The sequence below is a fragment of the Coregonus clupeaformis genome, chromosome 36 (genome assembly GCF_020615455.1).
Source record: "Coregonus clupeaformis isolate EN_2021a chromosome 36, ASM2061545v1, whole genome shotgun sequence".
Classification (NCBI taxonomy): Eukaryota; Metazoa; Chordata; class Actinopteri; order Salmoniformes; family Salmonidae; genus Coregonus; species Coregonus clupeaformis.
In genome coordinates, this window is record NC_059227.1 from 17,832,363 (window position 1) to 17,859,748 (window position 27,386).

A 27,386-nucleotide genomic window follows, 5' to 3' on the forward strand; every position below is an offset into this window, starting at 1 on the left:
GAAGTTACAGGTCTGTGAGAGCCAGAAATCTTGCTTGTTTGTAGGTGACCAAATACTTATTTTCCACCATAATTTGCAAATAAATTCATTAAAAATCCTACAATGTGATTTTCTGGAGAAAAAAATTCTCAATTTGTCTGTCATAGTTGACGTGTACCTATGATGAAAATTACAGGCCTCTCTCATCTTTTTAAGTTGGAGAACTTGCACAATTGGTGGCTGACTAAATACTTTTTTCCCCCACTGTACACCTGTTCTGAAAGGCCCCAGAGTCTGCAACACCACTAAGGAAGGGCCACCACCAAGCAAGCGGCACCATGAAGACCAAGGAGCTCTCCAAACAGTTCAGGGACAAAGTTGTGGAGAAGTACATATCAGGGTTGGGTTATATAAATATATCTGAAACTTTGAACATCCCACGAAGCACCATTATTATTAATAAATGGAAAGAATATGGCACCACAACAAACCTGCCAAGAGCGGGCCGCCCACCAAAACTCACGGACCAGGCAAGGAGGGCATTAATCAGACAGGCAACAAAGAGACCAAAGATAACCCTGACGGAGCTGCAAAGCTCCACTGCAGAGATTGGAGTATCTGTCCATAGGACCACTTAAAGCTGTACACTCCACAGAGCTGGGCTTTACGGAAGAGTGGCCAGAAAAAAGCCATTGCTTAAAGAAAAAATAAGCAAACATGTTTATTGTTCGCAAAAGGCATGTGGGAGACATATGGAGGAAGGTACTCTGGTCAGATGAGACTAAAATTGAGCTTTTTGGCCATCAAGGAAAACGCTATGTCTGGTGCAAATCCAACACCTCTCATCACCCCGAGAACCTTATTTAGAGTTATTTATGCAACTTTAGTTGTGATATGTTGGGCTGTATTTTTTTATGTTTAATACATTCTAAGGCTGCATGATGGGACTCTAATGGTGATTTGAAAAAAGTCGCAAGCTGCACACACTTCATCAGTCTCTCATTCACAATTTGACAAGCGCTTGATAATATTCTCACCAGGCCTCACCCTAAAGAATCCAAGTCTTTTGTGGCCAAAGTGGCCGTTGTGCCCTTGGGCTGAATATAATAGGCTAATTATAATTCCCTTCTCCCGGCTGCCGTGCTCCGAAGCACCTCTCACTCACATGGCTCTCTCAGATGTAGCCAATGCCCGGCGTGGCGGTAATGTAACGGTCACTGTAACAGCCCTAAGCACAGTGCTACATTCTGGCGGTTGGTTACAATGCACTCACTGTATTCAGTATGCTTTTTTTTAATCCGATTAACTCAAGCAAACATATGACATTTTCTGCAATGGGCAAGCACATAGAATTCCTAACCCTTTAAGTTTTACTTGACTTTCTCACAGGCTCACATGGTTTTCTCCAGGCGCTGTTGGTTGTTGGTTGAATAGCTGAACAGAAGGCCTCATGAGTTATTCAAATGCCTTGTTTACTATGTCTGGCAGCATACACACCAGAGAGCAATATGGTCATGGTGTATCTCTAGGCTGTTTTAATGGTGTAGTAGGATGATGCTTTTAGAAACACATCTGCAATCTGAAAAGCCATGAATATTGAAATCTCTGTTATTAGGAAGGATGAGCTATATTTGTATGGGAGTTAATGATTACCACCCCAAGAGCATCTAAAATTAAGTATTTTATTCCAAGACACAGTACAGTGCCTTCAGAAAGTATTCACACCCCTTAACCTTTTCCCACAAAACCTGAAAATGGTTGTCTAGCAATGATCAACAACCAACTTGACAGAGCTTGAAGAATTTTGAAAATAATAATGGGCAAATGTTGCACAATCCAGGTGTGGAAAGGTCTTAGAGACTTACCCAGAAAGACTCACAGTTGTAATCACTGCCAAAGGTGCTTCTAGAAGGTACTGACTCAGGGGTGTGAATCCTTATGTAAATTAGATATTTCTGTATTTAATTTTCAACAAATTCGCTACATTTTCTAAAAACATGTTTTCACTTTTCCATTATGGGGTATTGTGTGTAGATGGGTGAGGGAAAACATCTATTTAATCCATTTTGAATTCAGTCTGTAACACAAAATGTGGAATAAGTCAAGGGGTATGAATATACTTTCTGAAGATGGGCCTTTGTTTTTATCTTTCTTATGATCAATAACTGAGTATTAAGAGTAAAACACACAACTCTCCAAGTGGTAAGCTTGAGGATGGAAGAAACAATATATGATCCCACCAAGTCTTTGGAAGACGCACACAATCCTCCAATACATTTTACATGACCAAGTCCTCATAATTTTTCTAGGGCAGCGCAATATTTTTTATCTTTTTTTATTTTGTATTTTTTTGGGTGGTAGATCAGCTTTAATATTGCAGATAGATTGTAACTTCCATCAATGTAATTGTCTGCATCACTTCCAAACACCTATGTGGGGTTTTTTCTCGCAAATATATATATATATATATATATATATATATATATATATATATATACACTACCGTTCAAAAGTTTGGGGTCACTTAGAAATTTCCTTGTTTTTCGAAAGAAAAGCAATTTTTTTGTCCATTAAATTAACATCAAATTGATCAGAAATACAGTGTAGACATTGTTAATGTTGTAAATGGCTATTGTAGCTGGAAATGTCTGATTTTTAATGGAATATCTACATCGGTGTACAGATGCCCATTATCAGCAACCATCAGTCCTGTGTTCCAATGGCACGTTGTGTTTGCTAAAAAAAGAAAAAGCCATATCTCAGACTGGCCAATAAAAAGAAAAGATTAAGATGGGCAGTCTGAGATATGGCTTTTTCTTTGCAACTCTGCCTAGAAGGTCAGCATCCCGGAGTCGCCTCTTCACTGTTGACGTTGAGACTGGTGTGTTGCGTGTACTATTTAATGAAGCTGCCAGTTGAGGACCTGTGAGGCACCTGTTTCTCAATCTAATGTATTTGTCCTATTGCTCAGTTATGCACCGGGGCCTCCCACTCCTTTTTCTATTCTGGTTAGAGACAGTTTGCGCTGTTCTGTGAAGGGAGTAGTACACAGCGTTGTACGAGATCTTCAGTTTCTTGGCAATTTTGAGCCTGTAATTGAACCCACAATTGCTGATGCTCCAGATACTCAACTAGTCTCAAGAAGGCCAGTTTAATTGCTTCTTTAATCAGCACAACCGTGTTCAGCTGTGCTAACATAATTGCAAAAGGGTTTTCTAATGATCAATTAGCCTTTTAAAATGATAAACTTGGATTAGCAAACACAAAGTGCCATTGGAACACAGGACTGATGGTTGCTGATAATGGGCCTCTGTACACCTATCCAGCTACAATAGCCATTTACAACATTAACAATGTATACACTGTATTTCTGATGAATTTGATGTTATTTTAATGGACAAAAAATTTGCTTTTCTTTTGAAAACGAAGTGATCCCAAACTTTTGAACGGTAGTGTACATATCCTTTAAAAATATATATTTCCCTTTCATACTTTCCAACACCACGACCCCATTCCTAATTGGAGTAAACTAGTGAACAACAACGCTTAGGCCTCTACTTCCAGCTTATACATACTATATACATTTTATGGGCAGTCAATTTTACAATAATTCTATTTTGTTTGTTTTTACTCCTGAACTTCCTCTACCCTCAACCTCTCCGATCATTTTCATGATGTCCATCCAGTTTGCTTCTATATGCCATATCTTTCTAACTGTGCTCTTTCACAAAAACTCTCAACCTATAACCTATATACTTATTATGGACACAGTATGCTTTACATTAGTTATCTTGTTGTTATTAGTTGTTGTTAGTCATTATTAGTCCCATCCTTCAGCTCCATTCAACACCTCCCATCTATCTCTTAACACCATCCATATTGGATTTCTATTTGCCATATATTTCTCAACTGTACTGTGATGTTTCACAAAAGTTCCGAACCCTTCCATTCCCATTGTCTCCACAGATTGCAAATTGCCAAAAGTATTATTATATTATTGATCAATTGACTAGGACTTTCCAGATCACCCAGTATTGCAATCTTGGCTGAGCAGATCTCTCTCCTTCTGGCGCCTGCTGTGTTGCCCGCCATGGCAGTGGCAGTTAATGACGTGCCCCTCAAGCCACCACAGACTGGCTAATGCCTCTGTGACAAGCCAGCATCTCATGGGACGCTACCCAAACCCCACTATTGGCATCAGCACCACACACCCTCTATGCTCAATCAAAATAAATGGGTGAATCTGAGTGGATTAAGACCTAGTCACTTGCTTTGCTTTTGGAGAGCGGCGAATTGCACGTCATAGATTCGGTTCCTATGCAAGTAATTGAAAATCGGGCATCTTCATGGGCTACTATATATCATGTTGTCATGATAGTTTATTGTATTTGAAATATTCTTTGACCAGTTAACTGAAACTCAGACAATTTAAAGGGAAGATTGCAGAATTAGGTTGCTGTTAAACATTCTGATTTGTGTCTGAACTAAAAGTCCCAATACGACATATCACTTTGACAGAAGTCATGTCAACTTGACAGAAGTCATGTCAGAAAAGCATTCGGAAAAAGTGACGTAAAGAGGAGCCCTACAGGAGCAGGAGTGAAGCCACTGTCCACATAAGACGGTAAAGACCCACATCCTACCGAGTCCTCCTATTGTTTTTAAATATATATTTTGTCACTCTGAATAAAGCCAAATTATCATCTGACCATATCTTGTGATTTCTTTAGTCTGTATCAGCAAAAAAAATGTTTTAGCAGTTATACAGCGGGCAGGCTTTTAGCATAGCCCCTTTTACACTCCTGCTGGCTTACCCCTACTAGCTAACCAACAGCTACTACATGCTGTACAATAGCACCCTGTCTGGCTTATTTGTTGCAAATCAAATATTAAGTGAACCATCCTTGTTATAAGTAAATAAAGTGCATCCATATATCAGTTAGAGGACACCTTCATCTCCTACCTGTAATTAATGTGGCACAACAAGACCTTCGTAAAGGTTGACCGGCCTGTACACTTTTACTGTACAGCAGCGGCCCATCCATCTTAGCTCAGGGGCCCATCTCTTTGTCACCCCCACTTCATTTGCAGAGTGATCTTCCAGTGACACCCCTTACGACCTAACTGATTGTGTGAGGAGTATCTGACACCGCAGTGGAGGGGAGGAGGAGGTGTGGGAGGGTATCTCCGCTAGACAGGACAATCAATTCCCCCTTTGCCAATGTTTAATCATCCCTGTACCACCGGCTGCCTCTTACTTCCTTCTCACACACACGCACGCACACACGCACACGCTTCCCTTCCTCACACAAATACAAACACACACAGTAACAGTAGCTTACCAATCTGCCAGTCCCAGTGCACCTTTAACAGCTCCTTGTGTTCCATGATGGCCCTGAAACAGAAAGAAAAATACAAAATTCCTGTCAGGCACAGGTGAGCTTTGTGAGATATGGGAATAGAACAGTGTGAGTGATGGAGGGAGGAAAGTAAGACAGGAGGAACACAAGTCTCTTGACAGGAGGCTCAGTTTTGACAACTCAGCACCTGTGGTTCTGACGAGTGACAAATCCATCCTATCAGAGGGGTGGGGGGGGGTACAACCCTCTAACCCAACGGAATGGATCTTGGGAATTCTATTGACAGAGTCATCTGACTCCCCCCCACTCCGTATCCAAAAAGAACACCAGTGAGAGACAGAGACAGGTCCCCGTGTGCCCACTGTCTTCCCTGGTCAGGATAATTTCAGATATATTAAGTGGAGAAATAAGTGGAGGGAATACAGGCGATGTCTCATAACCAGGGGGTTTCATCATTCCTCTTTAAGCCACAAAATGAGCTTATTAAAAAGTAAGAGTCATAATCTGATCTGGAGACAGAACCAGCTGGTGGGTGTAAATGTTGAAAATGGGTCATGTCTGTAGATATGTAGCTGGCATCAATGACTGTATAAGATCAGATGGCAAATGCTACAGAAAGTGTACACTAAGTATACAAAACATTAAGAACACCTGTTCTTTCCATGACAGACTGACCAGGTGAATCCATGTGAACGCTATGATCCCTTATTGATGTCACTTGTTAAATCCACTTCAATCAGTGTAGATGAAGGGGAGGAGACAGGTTAAAGAAGGAATTTTAAGCCTTGAGACAATTGAGACATGGATTGTGTATGTGTGCCATTCAGTGGGTAATTGGGCAGGATAAAATATTTAAGTGCCTTTGAATGGGATATGGTAGTTGGTGCCAGGCGCACCGGTTTGTGTCAAGAACTGCAACGCTGCTGGGTTTTTGACGCCTTGTAGAGTCCATGCCCCGACGAATTGAAGCTGTTCTGAGGGCAAAGTCAATATTAGGAAGGTGTTCCTAATATACTCCGTGTAGATGAGGTTAACCTAAGGTTTCCAGCTGGCTAATGTTAATGTTGGAGTGTTTCAACTGGTTGCTCTTGTGGTATTGGTGAAGAGGGATACTCTGTCCAGTATAGTATAGGTGAGGAAGGACACACCAGACCTGAGTTCAAATACCATTTGAAATCTTTGAAACACTTAGACCGTTTGCTATAGCCTGCCTTGAGTGACATATTTTCTGGGTTTGCCATTTTGGGACTATTCTATTGGTTCCATTGTACCGGACAAGCTCAAACAAGCTAAAATATTTGAAATGATGTCAAACAGTATTTGAAGCCAGGTCTGACACACACAAACACACTCACAGCTGAATGCCGCTGAAGAAAGAGCCAAACAGTCCCATCATGCCCAGGAACTCCACCCTGCTAAGGTTCTTAACGATGAACTCCTCACACACGTTAGAGATGCCATAGAGCATGGCCCCTCCCAGAACCAGCAGGTCCCCCAGGAGCTTATGGTCCCCTAGGCAGATAGAGAGAGAGAGCGAGAGAGAGTGAGAGAGAGCGAGAGTTTCGAAAGAGCGCGAGAACGAGGAGGAAATTACTAGAGCACAACATTACAATAGCCTATCATATGAAAGAGCTATCCATGAGTTATCCATGACAAATAGGTTATCATATGAAACGCTCTTCAGTAATATCAGACTAAGTGGCTAGCCTATAAAAACCACATTAGTAATAGATGACAACGAGGCAGTGAAAGACTGGCTGATAGAGAGGTACAGACAGCAACTGGGCTGCAGCAACTTTTCTTAATTGGAGTTAATAAATTGAGCAAATGTAAGATTCACTTAACCATACTGTTCACTTTATTGGGTTTGAAATAACGCTTTTCTCCGTAACACTACTGTGTAACTGGTAAGACAAATTGCCATTATTGATTGGAACCTGATACCAAAGTATTGCATTGTCCCTTTATCCCTGCATGTTTAGTGCATACTGAATGCAGCAATGGGTCTCAGTAATGTAGGGATAAACTGTGCCCGATCAAACAAAGATCTTACAGATACTCAGCACAAATTTGAGATATAATATAATGTAACTATTCTGTCAATTCTGAGACAGACATTTAACTCTAGCAGTTTGTTTTGAATGAAACTCTAAACTCCTCGGATCAAGAACATGTAATATGATTTGGAATATAACATTTATTCTTCATATTGAACTAAAATTAAATCTATTGGAAATCCAGGGGTAATTAATGCAATATTGAGAGGAGGAGACTGTCCATAGATGTGAAAGGCACGCTGCACCAGGGATAACACAGGGGATCTGACTGTGTTATCGCTAAAGGTACTGTGAGGTTTAAAAACAATGAGACGGTGATGGTGAACTGCACAGTGAGGACACTGTCTGTGTGTTTGGGCAATGGGGGTATTTGTGTGAAGGACACAGCAGGCTACACAATAACAATCAAAATATATATATATTTTATCATGAAGGCCTCCAAAGAGTCAGAGCAGTACACATTTATTCTGAGCCTTTGCAAAAGCTTAATTCCTGTAGGAATTTAGGTAATTCAATAACACTGTGTTATTGACCCATGGGGCAGTAAGGGTATTGTGTGTGTGTGTGTGTGTCTTACCATGGCCCTGCTGTCTTCCCACCAGGACATCTGCCCCCACCATACAGCCGATGCCCAGCAGACACACCCCGACGCCCACAAAATGCACGGCCTTGTACCTCACAAGCAGGAAGAACCAGGACAGCAGCAGCACCACAGGGATGGTGAAACAGTCTAAGAGCTGAGAGACAGAGCAGAGACATACAGGGATAGAATGGACACAATGAACTCTGGTTAATACAGACACAACACAGAGAGAACATGGTTTAAATCAGGGATGGGCAACTGGCCGCCCTTTGTATTCCCCCCGGATCAAACCCCCCTCCCCCAACATTATTTTTTAGGAACTGAGTCGGGGTCTCAACTTACTGTTGAGAGTTAGAGTAGTAGAATATACAAGGTGCAATTTCGAAATCTGGTTGTGCATCAGCAGTTTTTCTCTTGTTATGTCAGTCACTGACAGTCACTCAATTAGCCCATGTCAGCTAAAATTGGTAAGTTAGTCTAGCCAGCTATCTAAACTTGTATTAATCATGGTCTAATTACTGACCGGGAGGACCCCAATTGATTTTGATAGTCACTCTCACTCAGATATCCCTGGTTTAAATGGAGTTCCAAGATACGGTACGCCACATAGACAAAAGACACACCTAGGGAGATGGTATCACAGTAGAGCTAGAAACGACCCACCACACTAAGTCCAGGGGCTGACACATAGGACACATTACATTTACATTTACATTTACATTTTAGTCATTTAGCAGACGCTCTTATCCAGAGCGACTTACAGTTAGTGAACACATATATATATTTTTTTATACTGGCCCCCCGTGGGAATCGAACCCACAACCCTGGCGTTGCAAACGCCATGCTCTATCAACTGAGCTACATCCCTGCCGGCCATTCCCTCCCCTACCCTGGACGACGCTGGGCCAATTGTGCGCCGCCCATGAGTCTCCCGGTCGCGGCCAGCTGCGACAGAGCCTGGATTCGAACCAGGATCTCTAGTGGCACAGTTAGCACTGCGATGCAGTGCCTTAGACTACTGCACCACTCAGGACACACACTGTAGTAGAGGACGAGGTCAGAGGTCAGTCCAACACTAACGGTGATGAGAGACAATGAGGATGGAGAATTAGGGGTGATGGAGGATGATGCGTCAGGAAGGAGAAGGGGTCATACGGGAGGGAGGAGAGGGAAGGTTTACGATCACCTAGGGGACCATCAGGCCTCCATTCCGGGAAACCTTTCTGGCACTTAGTGGTAGCAGTATGGGCTCACCCTCGGGGACAAGTAATGCACAGGAAAACAAACTGCTACATTGAACTGTAGTACAGCAAAATGCCCCCCCATTACTGCTCATCACAGGCAGAGTACACAGAGGAGAAGAGAAGAGGTGGTGGAGTGGCTCTCCTGACTCTCCTGGCAGCTCCCAACATTGATGTATGCAATGAATGTTCTGACACCTAGGACAACCCTGGCATAATAATGTGTGGTTTTATCGATTTGTCTAAACGCCAGACCAGTATGTCTCCGTCTCTCATTTTACATTTACATTTTAGTCATTTAGCAGACGCTCTTATCCAGAGCGACTTACAGTTAGTGAGTGCATACATTATTCTACTGGCCCCTCGCCTCTCCTCTCTCATCAGACCAGTATGTCTCAGTCTCTCCTCTCTCATCAGACCAGTATGTCTCAGTCTCTCCTCTCTCATCAGACCAGTATGTCTCAGTCTCTCCTCTCTCATCAGACCAGTATGTCTCAGTCTCTCCTCTCTCATCAGACCAGTATGTCTCAGTCTCTCATCAGACCAGTATGTCTCAGTCTCTCATCAGACCAGTATGTTTCAGTCTCTCATCAGACCAGTATGTTTCAGTCTCTCATCAGACCAGTATGTTTCAGTCTCTCATCAGACCAGTATGTTTCAGTCTCTCATCAGACCAGTATGTTTCAGTCTCTCATCAGACCAGTATGTTTCAGTCTCTCATCAGACCAGTATGTTTCAGTCTCTCCTCTCTCATCAGACCAGTATGTTTCAGTCCCTCATCAGACCAGTATGTTTCAGTCTCTCCTCGCTCATCAGACCAGTATGTTTCAGTCTCTCATCAGACCAGTATGTTTCAGTCTCTCCTCAGGCCAGTGTGTTTCTGCCTAATGGAAGGCTTTTTCACCGCTTGGTTATATTAACCTGTCTGTTACTGTAGCATGCCCTTGAGAGCGAGAGAGCGAGAGAGAGAGAGAGAGAGAGAGAGAAACAAAGAGAGGGAACAAGGGAGAGAGGAAAAGGAGCAAGAGGGAGAGGGAGCGAGAAAGAGAATAAGAGGGCCAAATAAAACCATCCGTGGGCCAAATTCGGCCTACAGGGCGCCAGTTGAGGAACGCTGGTGTAGGGTAACAATAACCATGAGAGAACCCTGAAAGTGAGTGAATTATTGAGTTCTGTGTTTACTCTCACCTGTTCTCTCAGTGCTATCTGGGTAACAGCTATGGCAGGAAACTGACAACTTCTACAGTGAGTTATTGGCAAAATAATAGACATGACTTGGTAATGAAATTCTCTGCTCCTCTTTACAAATACCAGCAAACGAATGAAACCACTGGCTATTTAGTCAGTCCTAATAAGACTCTCTGCTTAACTCTGCCGAATAAATCTTCATTTAATTCCTCAGTTTTACAGTGTTATGTCCCCAGGACCGTGGCTGGCTACATGCATATTTCTAAATGGAGGAGTGTGAATAGCAGTGAAGATAATGTCCCTAGCCGGCTGTATAATGAGTTGATGAAGAGGAGCTTTCTCCGGATGTACCCACTGATCTCCTCATATTGGAGCCTAGCCAGATACCATGACCATTCATAACAACTAATCATTTCCCACTTCATGGGAAAGTCCTTTATAGCACTGTTTTATGCCCCATTCTCTTCATGCCTGCATATTAATATTGATGAGGCATTGTCTAACCTTGTTATAGTTTATATAAAACTGTTGAGAATTGTTGTGCCTATTTCTTTCCTCCACCCTCCCTAAAGAATCAGTAGGAGAGCCAATTAAACTAAATAGCAACATCCCCTGCACAGAGGAACAAGAGGAGAGTATGACTTGGCCTTAGAGTGAGAGGGTCCATTGATCAAGTCTCCAGCTAACCCCAAACTTACTTCATTTGAGTTCACTTGACCTGAGTTGCTCTCTCATTCAGTGTTTCCCCTATATTAATTTAGCCTCTGCTAAATCGTTGCCGCCACTCCCCCCCAAAATAACAAATAAAACTTAAACGACTAAAATCAGGTATAAAGTATGTAGAAATGATAATGGAGTTATACACTCAGTGGTCAGTTTATTAGGTACACCCATCTAGTACTGGGTCGGATCCCCCTTTGCCTCCAGAACAGCCTGAATTCTTTGGGGAATGGAAACGTTGCTCAATTGGTAACATGTGTCAGGAAAACATTCCCCACAACATTACACCACCACCACCATTGTGTACCGTTGACAGCAGGCAGGATGGGGCCATGGACTCATGCTGCTTACACCAAATCCAGACTCTGCCATCAGCATGACGCAACAGGAACTGGGATTCATCAGGCCAAGCTATGTTTTTCCACTGCTCAATTGCCCAGTGTTGGTGATCACGTGCCCACTGGAGCCGCTTCTTCTTGTTTTTAGCTGATAGGAGTGGAACCCGTTGTGGTCGTCTGCTGCAATTGCCTATCTGTGACAAGGACCGATGAGTTGTGCGTTCCAAGATGCCGTTCTGCACACCACTGTTGTACTGCACTGTTATTTGCCTGTTTGTGGCCCGCATGTTAGTTTGCAAGATTCTTGCCATTCTCCTTAGACCTCTTATCATCGAGCTGTTTTCGCCCACAGGAGTGCCGCTGACTGGATTTTTTTTGTTTGTCGCACCATTCTCTGTAAATATTAGACACTGTCGGAGTCACTCACCACCTTCTGGAGACATTTGAAACCCCACCTCTTTAAGGAATACCTGGGATAGGATAAAGTAATCCTTCTACCCCCCCCACACACAGCGGAGTCACTCACCACCTTCTGGAGACATTTGAAACCCCACCTCTTTAAGGAATACCTGGGATAGGATAAAGTAATCCTTCTACCCCCCCACACAGCGGAGTCAGCTCACCACCTTCCGGAGACATTTGAAACCCCACCTCTTTAAGGAATACCTGGGATAGGATAAAGTAATCCTTCTACCCCCCAAAAAAAATTGTAAAGTGGTTATCCCACTGGCTATAGGGTGAATGCATCAATTTGTGAGTCGCTCTGGACTAGAGCGTCTGCTAAATGACGTAAATGTGCCCTTGAGCAAGGCACTTAACCCTAATTGCTCCTGTAAGTCGCTCTGGATAAGAGCGTCTGCTAAATGACTAAAATGTAAATGTAAATGTCGTGTGTGAAAAGCCCAGGAGCCTGGCCATTTTTTATTTTTTACTTTTACCCCTTTTTCTCCCCAATTTCGTGATATCCAATTAGTAGTTACAGTCTTGTCCCATCGCTGCAACTCCCATACGGACTCGGGAGAGGCGAAGGTCGAGAGCCATGCGTCCTCCGAAACACGACCCTGCCAAGCTGCACTGCTCGCTTAAGCCGGAAGCCAGCCGCACCAATGTGTTGGAGGAAACACCGTCCAGCTGGCTACCGAAGTCAGCTTGCAGGCGCCCGGCCCGTCACAATGAGTCGCTAGAGCGCGATGGGACAAGGAAATCCCGGCGAGCTGCACTGCTCCCTTAACCCGGAAGCCAGCCGCACCAATGTGTTGGAGGAAACACCGTCCAGCTGGCTACCGAAGTCAGCTTGCAGGCGCCCGGCCCGTCACAATGAGTCGCTAGAGCGCGATGGGACAAGGGCATCCCGGAAGCGAACGTGAACGGGGTGGTGTACCTAATAAACTGTAACATATTCTTTGAGAACTAACAACCACCAAAATAAAAACTCAACAGTCAGGGAGAATCTAAAATTCCTAAAATGTCTTGGGGCCCCCACTGATTTTGTTATAATGTTTGAGTCACTCAGATAGCATAAGAACACGACATAAGCCATGGCAAAATGTGTAGAATTTAAGGAAACTATTACAATTTTCTCTCCACCCCATGGCAAAATGTGTACAACTGCAGGAAATTTTCTTTAAAACAGAAAAATATTGTCTCTGCGGCCAAAAGGAGGTCCTCTAAAATGTCTGGTCGGAGACCGCGCCATTGGCCCCGCCCACTACCAGGCAATCCCCCCCACGCTGACTTTGCCACCACTGCGGAAAACAATTGTAGGGGAAACACTGCTCATTATCAAACCAACTTGCACAGCAGATCTGGCATGGAGGTACTGATCAACTCGTCCAGCCTGTCTGTCTGTCACAGGGCCAGACCACCAATGAGGGGATTCTGTTACCTTTTACACTGTTACCTCCACCACTTCACTTCAGCAGAACAATCAGCGCTCCACACCACTGGCCCTGACACTCAGGACTCAGGCCCAGACCGTGGGTTCTCTCTCTCTGCCGTGAGACAGAGGTGCCGTGCCTGTCATCGATTGCCCTTCCTGGAACAATGATGAGGCGGAGTGGTCTGGAGTGGCGGACGGGGGACGATGTGAGCAGAGCGGTATCTGATGGAGATAGACCCTGACACTCCATCTGTTTTCAGTCTGGCTGAGTAGAGGCTGGCAGTGACAGAGGCAGAAGTAGAGGAAGTGACAGAGACAGAATCCCACGAGCCGATAGTAGACACATTTAAAGATGTGTTTCTTCCTACTTGTTTTCACATGGCTCCATCTGTCTCGACACTAGGAAATGGAAAATGCTGGATCTGCACTTCTAGGATCTGAAGAAAGAATCAATCTATATTTATTCAGATTGTTGCTGATACCTTATATTCTCAGGCTATCATAGACTTTAGGGTAAATCTATTTTGAATTCAATCACTTTTTTAAAGCACCCCTTTTGATTTGAACGAAACCTTCCATACATATTTCCGCATTGTACAAGTGCTCAGAAAGTGACTTTTTGGACCTGAATGCCAAAACATTCAAGAGATAAAGGTGCTCAAAGTTGACCTATTTTGCATACTCCACCATACCATGAGACATACGTCTTCATCACTGGAAAAGATAAATGGTTGAGATTGATATAATTTAAAATCTTAAAAACAGGGTTGTCAAACTATTTAATAATTTCTTGAATTATTATATTTCTAAATAAAACTTGTAATTTATTTTACCCTAAACGTCAATTATCTAAACACGCGTAAACTCATTTTTCTTTATATTCGCAAATTTTGTAGCTTAGACCTATTTTACATCATCTGAGGTTTTTGTGTTGTGCCCGCCATCAGCTGAGACACAACATGCTCTTGAATACATGTATGAAATTCTGAACAATTTTAATAACATTCCACCCATGAGGCCAAAGAGGGCGCTTTTGATCATTGATTGCAGGAAAGGGCTACTGAATGACAATGACACCACCACACGTGGTATAGCCTATTTGACTGATATGGCTGTAGAGCATGTAGCTATAGCACAAGCACGAGCTATACCCATTATCACAACTTTGCAGTTGGCACTGATCTCATTTCTCCTCTCTCACCTGAGTGTCAGGACTACTAATAAAAAACGAATAGAAATAAAAACTAACATAAAAACACAAAACTATAATAATATGGGTGAGCTGGAGGTACCAGAAGTGTCCTGGTAAGCCAGTGGAGTATTAATGGTAGGAATGCTTCTTGTTGCCGTTCAGCCCTGACTACTGAGAGAGGAGAGTGTTTAGGGGCCAGGCCTGATTTATGACTAGAGAGGGGATACCGACACACTCCTCACTGTTTGTCTCCCCAAATCTCTCAGCCCTGGGGCCCCTGGATGGATCCTGAGTCCTGGCTGGGCTCCGGAGGGGTGGAGGGAAATGCCAGATTTAGGTGAGATTAGAGGAAATTAAGAGAGGGAAAAAAAAACTAATCCTGCTCTCAGCGAGACTCTCCTATAATAATTTACATCTCTCTCCTTCCATCCCTCTCTTCCTTCTTCCCTCTTTCCATCCCTCCCTCCGCTAGCAAACTGATGCCTTTCAGATGGATCTGAGTAAGGCTCCTTTTGCACTAACCACATTTTAATGAAGATAAACTGACACATGGAATGAGAGTCTGCCAGTGTACCTTTAATTAGCCCTCTTATCATGCAGACTCAACCAGAGGCGGAGCCACGACAGGGCCAGGCTGGGCAGAGGGCCAGCCAATCAGGATGGCTTAATATATATATTACAAACAACAAATCAAATTAATTTATTTCATTTTATATATATATATAATGAAATAAATAAATATGATTTGTTGTTTGTATTGTCTCCTGACTAAACAGAAATGTTAAAAAAATGCAGTAGGAGGCTAATTTGTTATATTACAATCATATGGTACCACTACACACACACCCACCTCCTCCACACATGCACCTACTAGCATGCTAACTGTGGGCAAATTGTTTTGACCCTCTGCAATTCTTTGCTAATGCGAACTAGCGCTAGCTAGCTAGTCACAAGTAATGGCAAAACAAAGTTCACTCATGCGCTTTTTCAAAAAGCCACGGATGGAGGATGAAGACAACACCTGCTCCACTACCTCCATTGGCTAAACCCAATCTGTCAGAGTCATCGTCAGCCCATGAGGAGGCTAGCATGTTAGCCCATGAGATTAGCTACTGCTTCGACTTCCACAGCCCAGCTTACCATCGCCCAGCCCCACCTGCGGATTTGTCTTAACTCTAGTTGACAAACCACCCACACAACCAAAATGTGTGTTCCCCGCTATGGAAGTGGTATGGATAGTTTTACAGGCTGGAATACAGTTCGACAAGGCACACTCTTTTCTGTAAACTGTGTAGACATTTCCCAGAGGCCACTATGGAAGACTCATTTGTTAGAGACAGATATAAGGATTGGAAGCACCTTTGTGAGGAATGCTTCAAGCACCAGGCTAGCAAACCCCACTCTTTTGCACTGGATAAATTTGAAGGCTATAGTGCAAAGCCATCACAATCAAAGCCGGGGTAATGTTTTAAATAAACTTAACCGCGAGTCCATGTACTATTCATTTGTAGAGAGGAATCGTGATCACGTCAAAGTGGTTCTATGCGCAAAACAGGACATAGCACTACATAGACATAGGGATAGTGAATAGGCCCTTAATAAGGGCAACTTTTTGAAAATGTTACATTCATATCCAAATACATTCAATTCAAAATCGTCTAGAGCAGCTGCCCAAAAACACTAGACTCATCGTCCTGGATAGACAGCTGACTGAGCTGCATACCCGGTTCCAGGAGGACCAATATTAAATAAGAGTAGGGCTGTCCCCGACTAAAAAAGATCTTGGTCGACCAAAAGTCGTCTGTTCTTTTGACCAATCGATTGGTCGAAATTTGTAAATGTGTATTTTTCCATACAGTGGGGAGAACAAGTATTTGATACACTGCCGATTTTGCAGGTTTTCCTACTTACAAAGCATGTAGAGGTCTGTAATTTTTTATCATAGGTACACTTCAACTGTGAGAGACGGAATCTAAAACAAAAATCCAGAAAATCACATTGTATGATTTTTAAGTAATTAATTTGCATTTTATTGCATGACATAAGTATTTGATCACCTATCAACCAGTAAGAATTCCGTCTCTCACAGACCTGTTAGTTTTTCTTTAAGAAGCCCTCCTGTTCTTCACTCATTACCTGTATTAACTGCACCTGTTTGAACTCGTTACCTGTATAAAAGACACCTGTCCACACACTCAATCAAACAGACTCCAACCTCTCCACAATGGCCAAGACCAGAGAGCTGTGTAAGGACATCAGGGATACAATTGTAGACCTGCACAAGGCTGGGATGGGCTACAGGACAATAGGCAAGCAGCTTGGTGAGAAGGCAACAACTGTTTGCGCAATTATTAGAAAATGGAAGATGTTCAAGATGACGGTCAATCACCCTCGGTCTGGGGCTCCATGCAAGATCTCACCTCGTGGGGCATCAATGATCATGAGGAAGGTGAGGGATCAGCCCAGAACTACACGGCAGGACCTGGTCAATGACCTGAAGAGAGCTGGGACCACAGTCTCAAAGAAAACCATTAGTAACACACTACGCCGTCATGGATTAAAATCCTGCAGCGCACGCAAGGTCCCCCTACTCAAGCCAGCGCATGTCCAGGCCCGTCTGAAGTTTGCCAATGACCATCTGGATGATCCAGAGGAGGAATGGGAGAAGGTCATGTGGTCTGATGAGACAAGAATAGAGCTTTTTGGTCTAAACTCCACTCGCCGTGTTTGGAGGAAAAAGAAGGATGAGTACAACCCCAAGAACACCATCCCAACCGTGAAGCATGGAGGTGGAAACATCATTCTTTGGGGATGCTTTTCTGGAAAGGGGACAGGACGACTGCACCGTATTGAGGGGAGGATGGATGGGGCCATGTATTGCGAGATCTTGGCCAACAACCTCCTTCCCTCAGTAAGAGCATTGAAGATGGGTCGTGGCTGGGTCTTCCAGCATGACAACGACCCGAAACACACAGCCAGGGCAACTAAGGAGTGGCTCCGTAAGAAGCATCTCAAGGTCCTGGAGTGGCCTAGCCAGTCTCCAGACCTGAACCCAATAGAACATCTTTGGAGGGAGCTGAAAGTCTGTATTGCCCAGCGACAGCCCCCGAAACCTGAAGGATCTGGAGAAGGTCTGTATGGAGGAGTGGGCCAAAATCCCTGCTGCAGTGTGTGCAAACCTGGTCAAGACCTACAGGAAACGTATGATCTCTGTAATTGCAAACAAAGGTTTCTGTACCAAATATTAAGTTCTGCTTTTCTGATGTATCAAATACTTATGTCATGCACTAAAATGCAAATGAATTACTTAAAAATCATACAATGTGATTTTCTGGATTTTTGTTTTAGATTCCATCTCTCACGGTTGAAGTGTACCTATGATAAAAATGACAGACCTCTACATGCTTTGTAAGTAGGAAAACCTGCAAAATTGGCAGTGTATCAAATACTTGTTCTCCCCACCATATGTGTTTTAATAAAATAATCTATATGCATTGAGCTTGTCTAATGCTTAAAGCGCTTTGTTTGATGAAATAAGACAAATGCCTCAAGAGGCCGCCAGAGATCTAGATAACCAGAAGAAAAAAACCTGACCCAACTATTCTCCTCCAACTCCTGCTGGCTTTCGCAGACTCTGCCATTACTCTCCTGAAGTTGCCGGTAATAGGCTACACACGAGGAGTCGGCAACCTTTCTAATGTTGAATGCCAATTTATCTTACAATTTCTACCGATCTGCGTGCCAGTTTTCATATGCACATTTTCGTGAAACAGTTCCATTTAATTTATAATAACGTCTTCATATCTCAAAATCATTGTCATGTGGTTAATCAAAATTCTATCCAAATCTAAATGAAAATGATACAAACCTAAAAAGTAACTTCGATTGCCAACTATGTAAAAATAGCCTACATAAAGCCAACAAATAAAAACATTACAGCCTGCAGGTAGAAAATATCCTGATAAAAATAAATATCCTATAAATCACATTGGCTACACATGGCCTGTCTGCAACGAACTTGAAACATTGTATCAACTATTAACTTGGGTCCAGCACGAAGCTTGCGCTAGCATTGTATAAAATATTCTGGGCCCTCAGAGTTTCCAGCGACAGTGAGCTCAGGACAGACACAGCTGTAGGCTTTTTGCGCAAGGGATAAGAAGCTCACTGGAGCTGAGTACCAGCACCTCAAATTTTCTGCTGCTTTAGCTCCTGTTCCTCTTACAGAATATTAGCTAAAAAGTATTGTGGAGCTCCTACACCTACAGTTGAAGTCGGAAGTTTACATACACTTAGGTTGGAGTCATTAAAACCTGTTTTTCAACTACTCCACAAATTTCTTGTTAACAAACTATAGTTTTGGCAAGTCGGTTAGGACATCTACTTTGTGCATGACACAAGTCATTTTTCCAACAATTGTTTACAGACAGATTATTTCACTTATAATTCACTGTATCACAATTCCAGTGGGTCAGAAGTTTACATACACTAAGTTGACTGTGCCTTTAAACAGCTTGGAAAATTCCAGAAAATGATGTCATGGCTTTAGAAGCTTCTGATAGGGTAATTGACATAATTTGAGTCAATTGGTGGTGTACCTGTGAATGTATTTCAAGGCCTACCTTCAAAATCAGTGCCTCCTTGCTTGACATCATGGGAAAATCAAAATAAATCAGCCAAGACCTCAGAAGTCTGGTTCATCCTTGGTAGCAATTTCCAAATGCCTGAAGGTACCACGTTCATCTGTACAAACAATAGTACGCAAGTATAAACACCATGGGACCACGCAGCCCTCATACCGCTCAGGAAGGAGACGCATTCTGTTTCTTAGAGATGAACGTACCTTGGTGCGAAAAGTGCAAATCAATTCCAGAACAACAGCAAAGTACCTTGTGAAGATGCTGGAGGAAACAGGTACAAAAGTATCTATATCCACAGTAAAACAAGTCCTATATCGACATAACCTGAAAGGCCGCTCAGCAAGGAAGAAGCCGCTGCTCCAAAACTGCCATAAAAAAGCCAGACTACGGTTTACAACTGCACATGGGGACAAAGATCGTACTTTTTGGAGAAATGTCCTCTGGTCTGATGAAACAAAAATAGAACTGCTTGGCCATAATGACCATCGTTATGTTTGGAGGAAAAAGGGGAAGGCTTGCAAGCCGAAGAACACCATCCCAACTGTGAAGCACAGGGGTGGCAGCATCATGCTGTGGGGGTGCTTTGCTGCAGGAGGGACTGGTGCACTTCACAAAATAGATGGCATCATGAGGAAGGAAAATGATGTGGCTATATTGAAGCAACATCTCAAGACATCAGTCAAGAAGTTAAAGCTTGGTCAAAAATTGGTCTTCCAAATGGACAATGACCCCAAGCATACTTCCAAAGTTGTGCGAAAATGGCTTATGGACAACAAAGTCAAGGTATTGGAGTGGCCATCACAAAGCCCTGACCTCAATCCTATAGCAAAGTTGTGGGCAGAACTGAAAAAGCGTGTGTGAGCAAGGAGGCCTACAAACCTGACTCAGTTACACCAGCTCTGTCAGGAGGAATGTGCCAAAATTCACCCAATTTATTGTGGGAAGCTTGTGGAAGGCTACCCGAAATGTTTGACCCAAGTTAAACAATTTAAAGGCAATGCAACCAAATACTAATTGAGTGTATGTAAACTTGTGACCCACTGGGAATGTGATGAAATAAATAAAAGCTGAAATAAATCATTCTCTCTACTATTATTCTTACATTTCACATTCTTAAAATAAAGTGGTGATTCTAACTGACCTAAGACAGGGAATTTGTACTAGGATTAAATGTCAGGAATTGTGAAAAACTGAGTTTAAATGTATTTGGCTAAGGTGTATGTAAACTTCAGACTGTAAATATAAATATAAAACAGTACCAGCACCCAAAATGAGTAACGGAACCTATTTCAGTCCAAGTCAAGCACTGAAAAGAAGTAATCAAGTAGGCCTATTTTATGACGTTTCCACTGGATCAGAGCATGACATTTTTCCCTTTCACGCTGAGTGGTTATTGAAAGGGAGAGAGCTGGAAAGAATTTTCAAATACATTGAGGAACTATTGTCATTCTCAATGGATGTAAAAACAGACTTTGTTTGCCTGCTGTTTATGGCGAAGAAAACATTACTTTGAGAAGCTCTACAGGTCATTAGTGGTGGTGCGTTAAGCCAATCAGAAATACTATCAGATCCCCAAATGGGCACATTTACTTTTAGTCTAGGCCTCCACAATGGATTAGTTCACTGAGATGGGCGCAAATATATATATATATATACAGTGCCTTCGGAAAGTATTCAGACTCCTTGACTTTTTCCACATTTTGTTAGGTTACAGCCTTATTCTAAAATTACTTAAATTGTTTTTTTCCCTCAGCAATCTACACACATTACCCCACAATGACAAAACAAAAACAGGTTTTTAGAAATTACACATTTACATAAGTATTCAGACCCTTTGCTCAGTACTTAGTTGAAGCACCTTTGGCAGTGATTACAGCCTCAAGTCTTCTTAGGTATGGCGCTACAAGCTTGGCTTACCTGTATTTGGGGAGTTTCTCCCATTCTTCTCTGCAGATCCTCTCAAGCTCTGTCAGGTTGGATGGAGAGCGTCGCTGCACAGCTATTTTCAGGTCTCTCCAGAGATGTTCGATCGGGTTCAAGTCCAGGCTTTGGCTGGGCCACTCAAGGACATTCAGAGACTGTCCTGAAGCCACTCCTGTGTTGTCTTGGCTGTGTGCTTAGGGTCATTGTCCTGTTGGAAGATTAACCTTCGCCCCAGTCTGAGGTCCTGAGCGCTCTGGAGTAGGTTTTTATCAAGGAACTCTCTGTACTTTGCTCCGTTCATCTTTCCCTCGATCCTGACTAGTCTCCCAGTCCCTGCCGCTGAAAAACATCACCACAGCATGATGCTGCCACCACCATGCTTACCATAGGGAGGTGCCAGGTTTTCTCCAGACGTGACGCTTTGGCATTCAGGCCAAAGAGTTCAATCCTGGTTTCATCAGACCAGAGAATCTTGTTTCTCATGGTCTGAGAGTCTTTAGGTGCCTTTTGGCAAACTCCAAGCGGGCTGTCATGTGCCTTTTACTGAGGAGTGGCTTCCGTCGGGCCACTCTACCATAAAGGCCTGATTGGTGGAGTGCTGAAGAGATGGTTGTCCTTCTGGAAGGTTCTCCCATCTCCACAGAGGAACTCTAGAGCTCTGTCAGAGTGACCATCGGGTTCTTGGTCACCTCCCTGACCAAGGCCCTTCTCCCCCGATTGCTCAGTTTGGCCGGGCGGCCAGCTCTAGTAAGAGTCTTGGTGGTTCCAAACTTCTTCCATTTAAGAATGATCGAGGCCACTGTGTTCTTGGGGAACTTCAATGCTGCATGTTTTGGTACCCTTCCCCAGACCTGTGCCTTGACACAATCCTGTCTCGGAGCTCTACGGACAATTATTTTGACCTCATGCCTTGGTTTTTGCTCTGACATGCACTGTCAACTGTGGGACCTTATATAGACAGGTGTGTGCCTTTCCAAATCATGTCCAATCAATTGAATTCACCACAGGTGGACTCCAATCAAATTGTAGAAACATCTCAAGGATGATCAATGGAAACAGGATGCACCTGAGCTCAATTTCGAGTCTTATAGCAAAGGGTCTGAATACTTATGCAAATAAGGTATTTCTGTTTTTGGTTTTTTATACATTTGCAAAGATTTCTAAAAACCTGTTTTCTCTTTGTCATTATGGGGTATTGTGTGTAGATTGCTGAGGATTATTTATTTTTAAAATCCATTTAGAATAAGGCTGTAACGTCACAAAATGTGGAGAAAGTCAAGGGGTCTGAATACTTTCCAAAGGCACTGTATTCGTTTCTGCTCGACGAAAACAATCTCGGTCGACCAACAGCCTAATGACCAAGCAATCGACCAGTCGACTAATTGGGGTCAGCCCTAAATGAGAGCAGCAGTGGCCTGTCTACCAAGGTCTAGGACTTTTGCACTGAAATAATCACTGCTGGCCCCATGTGATCACTATCATATCTCTGCTGAAGATGCTGAATGAAGCATGTTTAGGAGGTGAGGAATTCCCATCCCTTATTGAAGTTTTAGACAGCTGTAGCCCTGACATTTTCCCTAACATCAATAAACAACTAAGGGCCATCATCACCCTTCCTATGACTTCTCCACTTGCCTGGCTACCCAGACTCCTTGCTCCGGCCAAACGCCACACCCACAAACGTTAGTTTCTTCTCCGCAATCAGTCTGGATCGGAGTACCTCCCCGATCCTTTACCGAATGCGAACACACTCTGGGTTGTCTGATTGGTCCAGAAACCGATGGGTTGGGCCAGAGCCAGAACACACGTGGGTAAAGTGGCGGTTTAAAAATGTGTCATTAGCTTTGATATTCTGATTGGTTAGAGACGATCCAATCACTGATGACTTTGTTTTGTACAACACCCCTCGTGCCCCTCCTCTCCACAAACAACTTCAATGATGGCAGTCTCAGACTAAAGTATGTAGCGAATGACAGAGCAGTGGAAGAATTTAGTGCAAGTTGTCAGGCTACTTTTCCACTCCAGGCTGTATCAAAACATCCATCAGATCTTGCATGCTGAACAATTTAGCCTGGTTGTCCTTTGAAATGGAACTCAGTGACTCTTTCAACTATGATGATATAATCTCCATCTTCAACACCATGCCTAGGCGTCTACCCCTTGTGCTGTAAAATGTGAAACACAAGAAAGGTAAGACTGGATACTGTTAATATACAATTTAGCCTAATGCTTTCATGCCTGCCTTGGTAGGCCCCGCCTATATGTGTTTGATTCAAACTGAGCTGTTGTATTCATACCTGCCGTGGTATTATGCATAATGACTTAATGTCTGAATGCCTATAGAGTAGCGTTTGCTTATTCAAAGTGAGCTCTTAATTTCATACCCGTAAGTTTCATACCCGTACAGTTCAAGATATAGGCCTAAAGTGTTTGTATTGTATTGTGTGTGGCTGTTTTCAAACGGCAAAAAGTGTGCACTTTTGGGCTTAATGAAAACACTTTCAGGGCTTTCTATTCTTCCTTGCTTCTTTGTTCAATAAGCTGTTTGCCACTTTTTTTCAGAGGGTATTGCGTATACTCACTTCTTAATCCCCACAAATGCGTTTCAAAGTAGTGTAGTGGAGATACACTACATGACCAAAAGTATATGGACACCTGCTCATTACAAAATCCTGGCATTAATATGGAGTTGGTCCCCCCTTTGCTGCTATAACAGCCTCCACTCTTCTGGGAAGGCTTTCCACTAGATGTTGAACATTGCTGTGGAGACTTGCTTCCATTCAGCCACAAGAGCATTAGTGAGGGTCGGGCACTGATGTTGGGCGATTAGGCTTGCAGTCGGCATTCCAATTCATCCCAAAGGTGTTCGATGGGGTTGAGGTCAGGACTCTGTGCAGGCCAGTCAAGTTCTTCCAAACCGATCTCGACAAACCATTTCTGTATGGACCTCGCTTTGTGCACGGGGGCATCGTCATGCTGAAACTGGAATGGGCCTTCCCCAAACTGTTGCCACATAGTTGGAAGCACAGAATCGTCTAGAATGTAATTGTATGCTGTAGCGTTAACATTTCCCTTCATTGGAACTAAGGGGCCTTGCCTGAACTATGAAAAAGAGCCCCAGACCAGTATTCCTCCTCCACCAAATTTTACAGTTGGCACTATGTATTAGGGCAGGTAGCGTTCTCCACGCATCCACCAAACCCAGATTCTTCCATCGGACTGCCAGATGGTGAAGTGTGATTCACTTTACACCACTCCAGTCGACGCTTGGCATTGCGCATGGTGATCTTAGGCTTGTGTGCGGCTGCTCGGCCATGGAAACCCATTTCATGAAGCTCCCGACGAACAGTTATTGTGCTGACGTTGCTTCCAGAGGCAGTTTGGAACTCGGTAGTGAGTGTTGCAACCAAGGACAGATGATTCAGCACTCGGTGGTCCTGTTCTGTGAGCTTGTGTGGCCTACCACTTTGCGGCTGAGCCGTTGTTGCTCCTAGACGTTTCCACTTCACAATAACAGTACTTACAGTTGACCGGGGCAGCTCTAGCAGGGCAGAAATTTGACAAACTGACTTGTTGGAAAGGTGGCATCCTATGACAGTGCCACGTTGAAAGTCGCTGAGCTCTTCAGTAAGTCCAGCCAATGTTTGTCTATGGACATTGCATGGCTGTGTACTGTGCTCGATTTTATACAATTGTCAGCAACGGGTGTGGCTGAAATAGCTGAATCCACTAATTTGAAGGGGAGTCCACATACTTTTGGATCTATAGTGTATACACCATATCAATGATGTAGTGTAATAGAGAAATCATGCACAAAGTAGCCTACAGAAAAACAGTCGTGAAATATTTGCCAATATGGGTTTGAAAAGTGTGAGTGTGAAACCATAGCATAGGATGATATTATTCAGCACCACATGAGCCGGCGCTGGCTGAGCCCACGAAAGTCGAATCAAAGATTTCAGCACCAGACAGCTCCGCACTCCGCTCTGTTCTCTGACTCCTGATATTCGCATTCATAACGAGAATTGTGCATTTATTCCCATGTCTCATGAGTTCTACAGTTTAGACTCTTCATTTTGCTTCTCTATAGAAGAGCTTTAGAGACAGGCTATGAGATTTCAGCCAGGGCCCAGACTCGATCTGGTAGCGATCACCATTTCCCCTATAGACGAAATAGCCTAGGCCTACAGAAATCATGTGGCAAAGTGTACAGCATAGAAAAGTTATACAAGATTAGTAATATTAGGGTAGAAATATGTGGAAACCATGGTGTATGGAATTTAATGTACCCTAGGCCTTTTTTTGTAACCCATAAATGTCCTCTAGCAAAACGTACAATACAGAGATGAATCAGCAGCAACTAGCATCGGCTTATCTGGTCCCTTAGCCTAATATATCAGCCATAAGGGCTAAGCCTATTATTTAATTCTGGATATCATGGTGGATGTATTTCGCATTGCCATGATTTTAGGTCATTCAGAGTAGCCTACATCTGTTTTTCATCGAATCTTTCACACAGGTCGCCTATTCATTCGCCAGGCAGGCCGTTTGGGAAATGTTGAGTATAACCACTTTTCCATGCACCACGACTACACTACTGATGTCTGGGTATTTTTGCTGGAAAATGTTGGCACAGTCACTTTTACTCAGGCCCAGCCACACGGCAATTTCTGCCTACGTGTCTGGACTCAACAAAGGCCATTGCTGTTTTACCGTCTTATGGCTGACCAGTCAGGGGGATGTCTAGGGACCAGCATAATAAAATAGTAGACACAAACACCTACACACATGTTTGCACGCACGCACGCGCACACACACACACACACACACACACACACACACACACACACACACACACACACACACACACACACACACACACACACACACACACACACACACACACACACACACACACACACACACACACACACACACACACACACACACAGGTTCAGATGTGATTGATGTAAACAGACTCACCTGTACGCTGGTTAGTGTGGTGTATTGGTAGGCTTTGATAACTAGGTAGTTAGCCTCGATGTCTATCAATCCCAGAATCATGTACTTCCACCATCGCCTCTTCAGTATTGCCAGCAGATTCTCCTCACCTGTGAAGAGGATAAGAGAAAAATGTTTTAACAACGTCTGTTCCCACAGGGAATATAACTGTATGCTAATGAGATGTTTTTGGTGGATATACACAATATTTCCAAAAGTATGTGGACACCCCTTCAAATTAGTGGATTCGGCTATTTCAGCCACACCCATTGCTGACAGGTGTATAAAATCGAGCACACAGCCATGCAATCTCTATAGACAAACATTGGCAGTAGAATGGCTGTCAATGACAAACCGTCATCGGTTTGTCAAATTTCTGCCCTGCTAGAGCTGCCCCGGTCAACTGTAAGTGCTGTTATTGTGAAGTGGAAACGTCTAGGAGCAGCAACGGCTCAGCCGCGAAGTGGTAGGCCACACAAGCTCACAGAACGGGACTGCCCAGTGCTGAAGTGTGTAAAAATTGTCTGTCCTTGGTTGCAACACTCACTACCGAGTTCCAAACTGCCTCTGGAAGCAACGTCAGCACAATAACTGTTTGTTGGGAGGTTCATGAAATGGGTTTCCATGGCCGAGCAGCCACACACAAGCCTAAGATCACCATGTGCAATGCCAAGCGTCGGCTGGAGTGGTGTAAAGCTCGCCACCATTGGACTCAGGAGCAGTGGAAATGTGTTCACTGGAGTGATGAATCACGTTTTACCATCTGGCAGTCCGACAGACGAATTTGAGTTTGGCGGATGCCAGGAGAACGCTACCTGCCTGAATGCATAGTGCCAACTGTAAAGTTTGGTGGCGGAATAATGGTCTGGGGCTGTTTTTCATGGTTAAGGCAAGGCCCCTTAGTTCCAGTGAAGGGAAATCTTAACACTACAGCATACAATGACATTCTAGACGATTCTGTGCTTCCAACTATGTGGCAACAGTTTGGGGAAGGCCCTTTCCTGTTTCAGCATGACAATGCCCCCTGCACAAAGCGAGGTCCATACAGAAATTGTTTATTGAGATCGGTGTGGAATAACTTGACTGGCCTACACAGAGCCATGACCTCAACGCCATCGAACACCTTTGGGATGAATTGGAACGCCGACTGCGAGCCAGGCCTAATCGCTCAACATCAGTGCCCGACCTCACTAATGCTCTTGTGGCTGAATGGAAGCAAGTCCCCACGGCAATGTTCTAGTGGAAAGCCTTCCCAGAAGAGTGGAGGCTGTTATACCAGCAAAGG

At 43.6% G+C, this 27,386-nt stretch overlaps 1 protein-coding gene across 1 annotated transcript in view; it reads right to left on the reverse strand.

Annotated features, from left to right (window-relative positions):
- LOC121552657 (solute carrier family 35 member F1) overlaps positions 1 to 27,386 on the reverse strand; it is a 133,223-nt gene that overhangs the window by 20,131 nt on the left and 85,706 nt on the right. Inside the window, exons 3-6 of the mRNA XM_041865648.1 lie at positions 26,084 to 26,211; positions 7,974 to 8,133; positions 6,695 to 6,851; positions 5,322 to 5,374 (exon numbers count right to left, since the gene is read on the reverse strand). Coding sequence (XP_041721582.1) covers positions 5,322 to 5,374; positions 6,695 to 6,851; positions 7,974 to 8,133; positions 26,084 to 26,211 — 498 coding nt within the window. The remainder of the gene's footprint in view (positions 1 to 5,321; positions 5,375 to 6,694; positions 6,852 to 7,973; positions 8,134 to 26,083; positions 26,212 to 27,386) is intronic.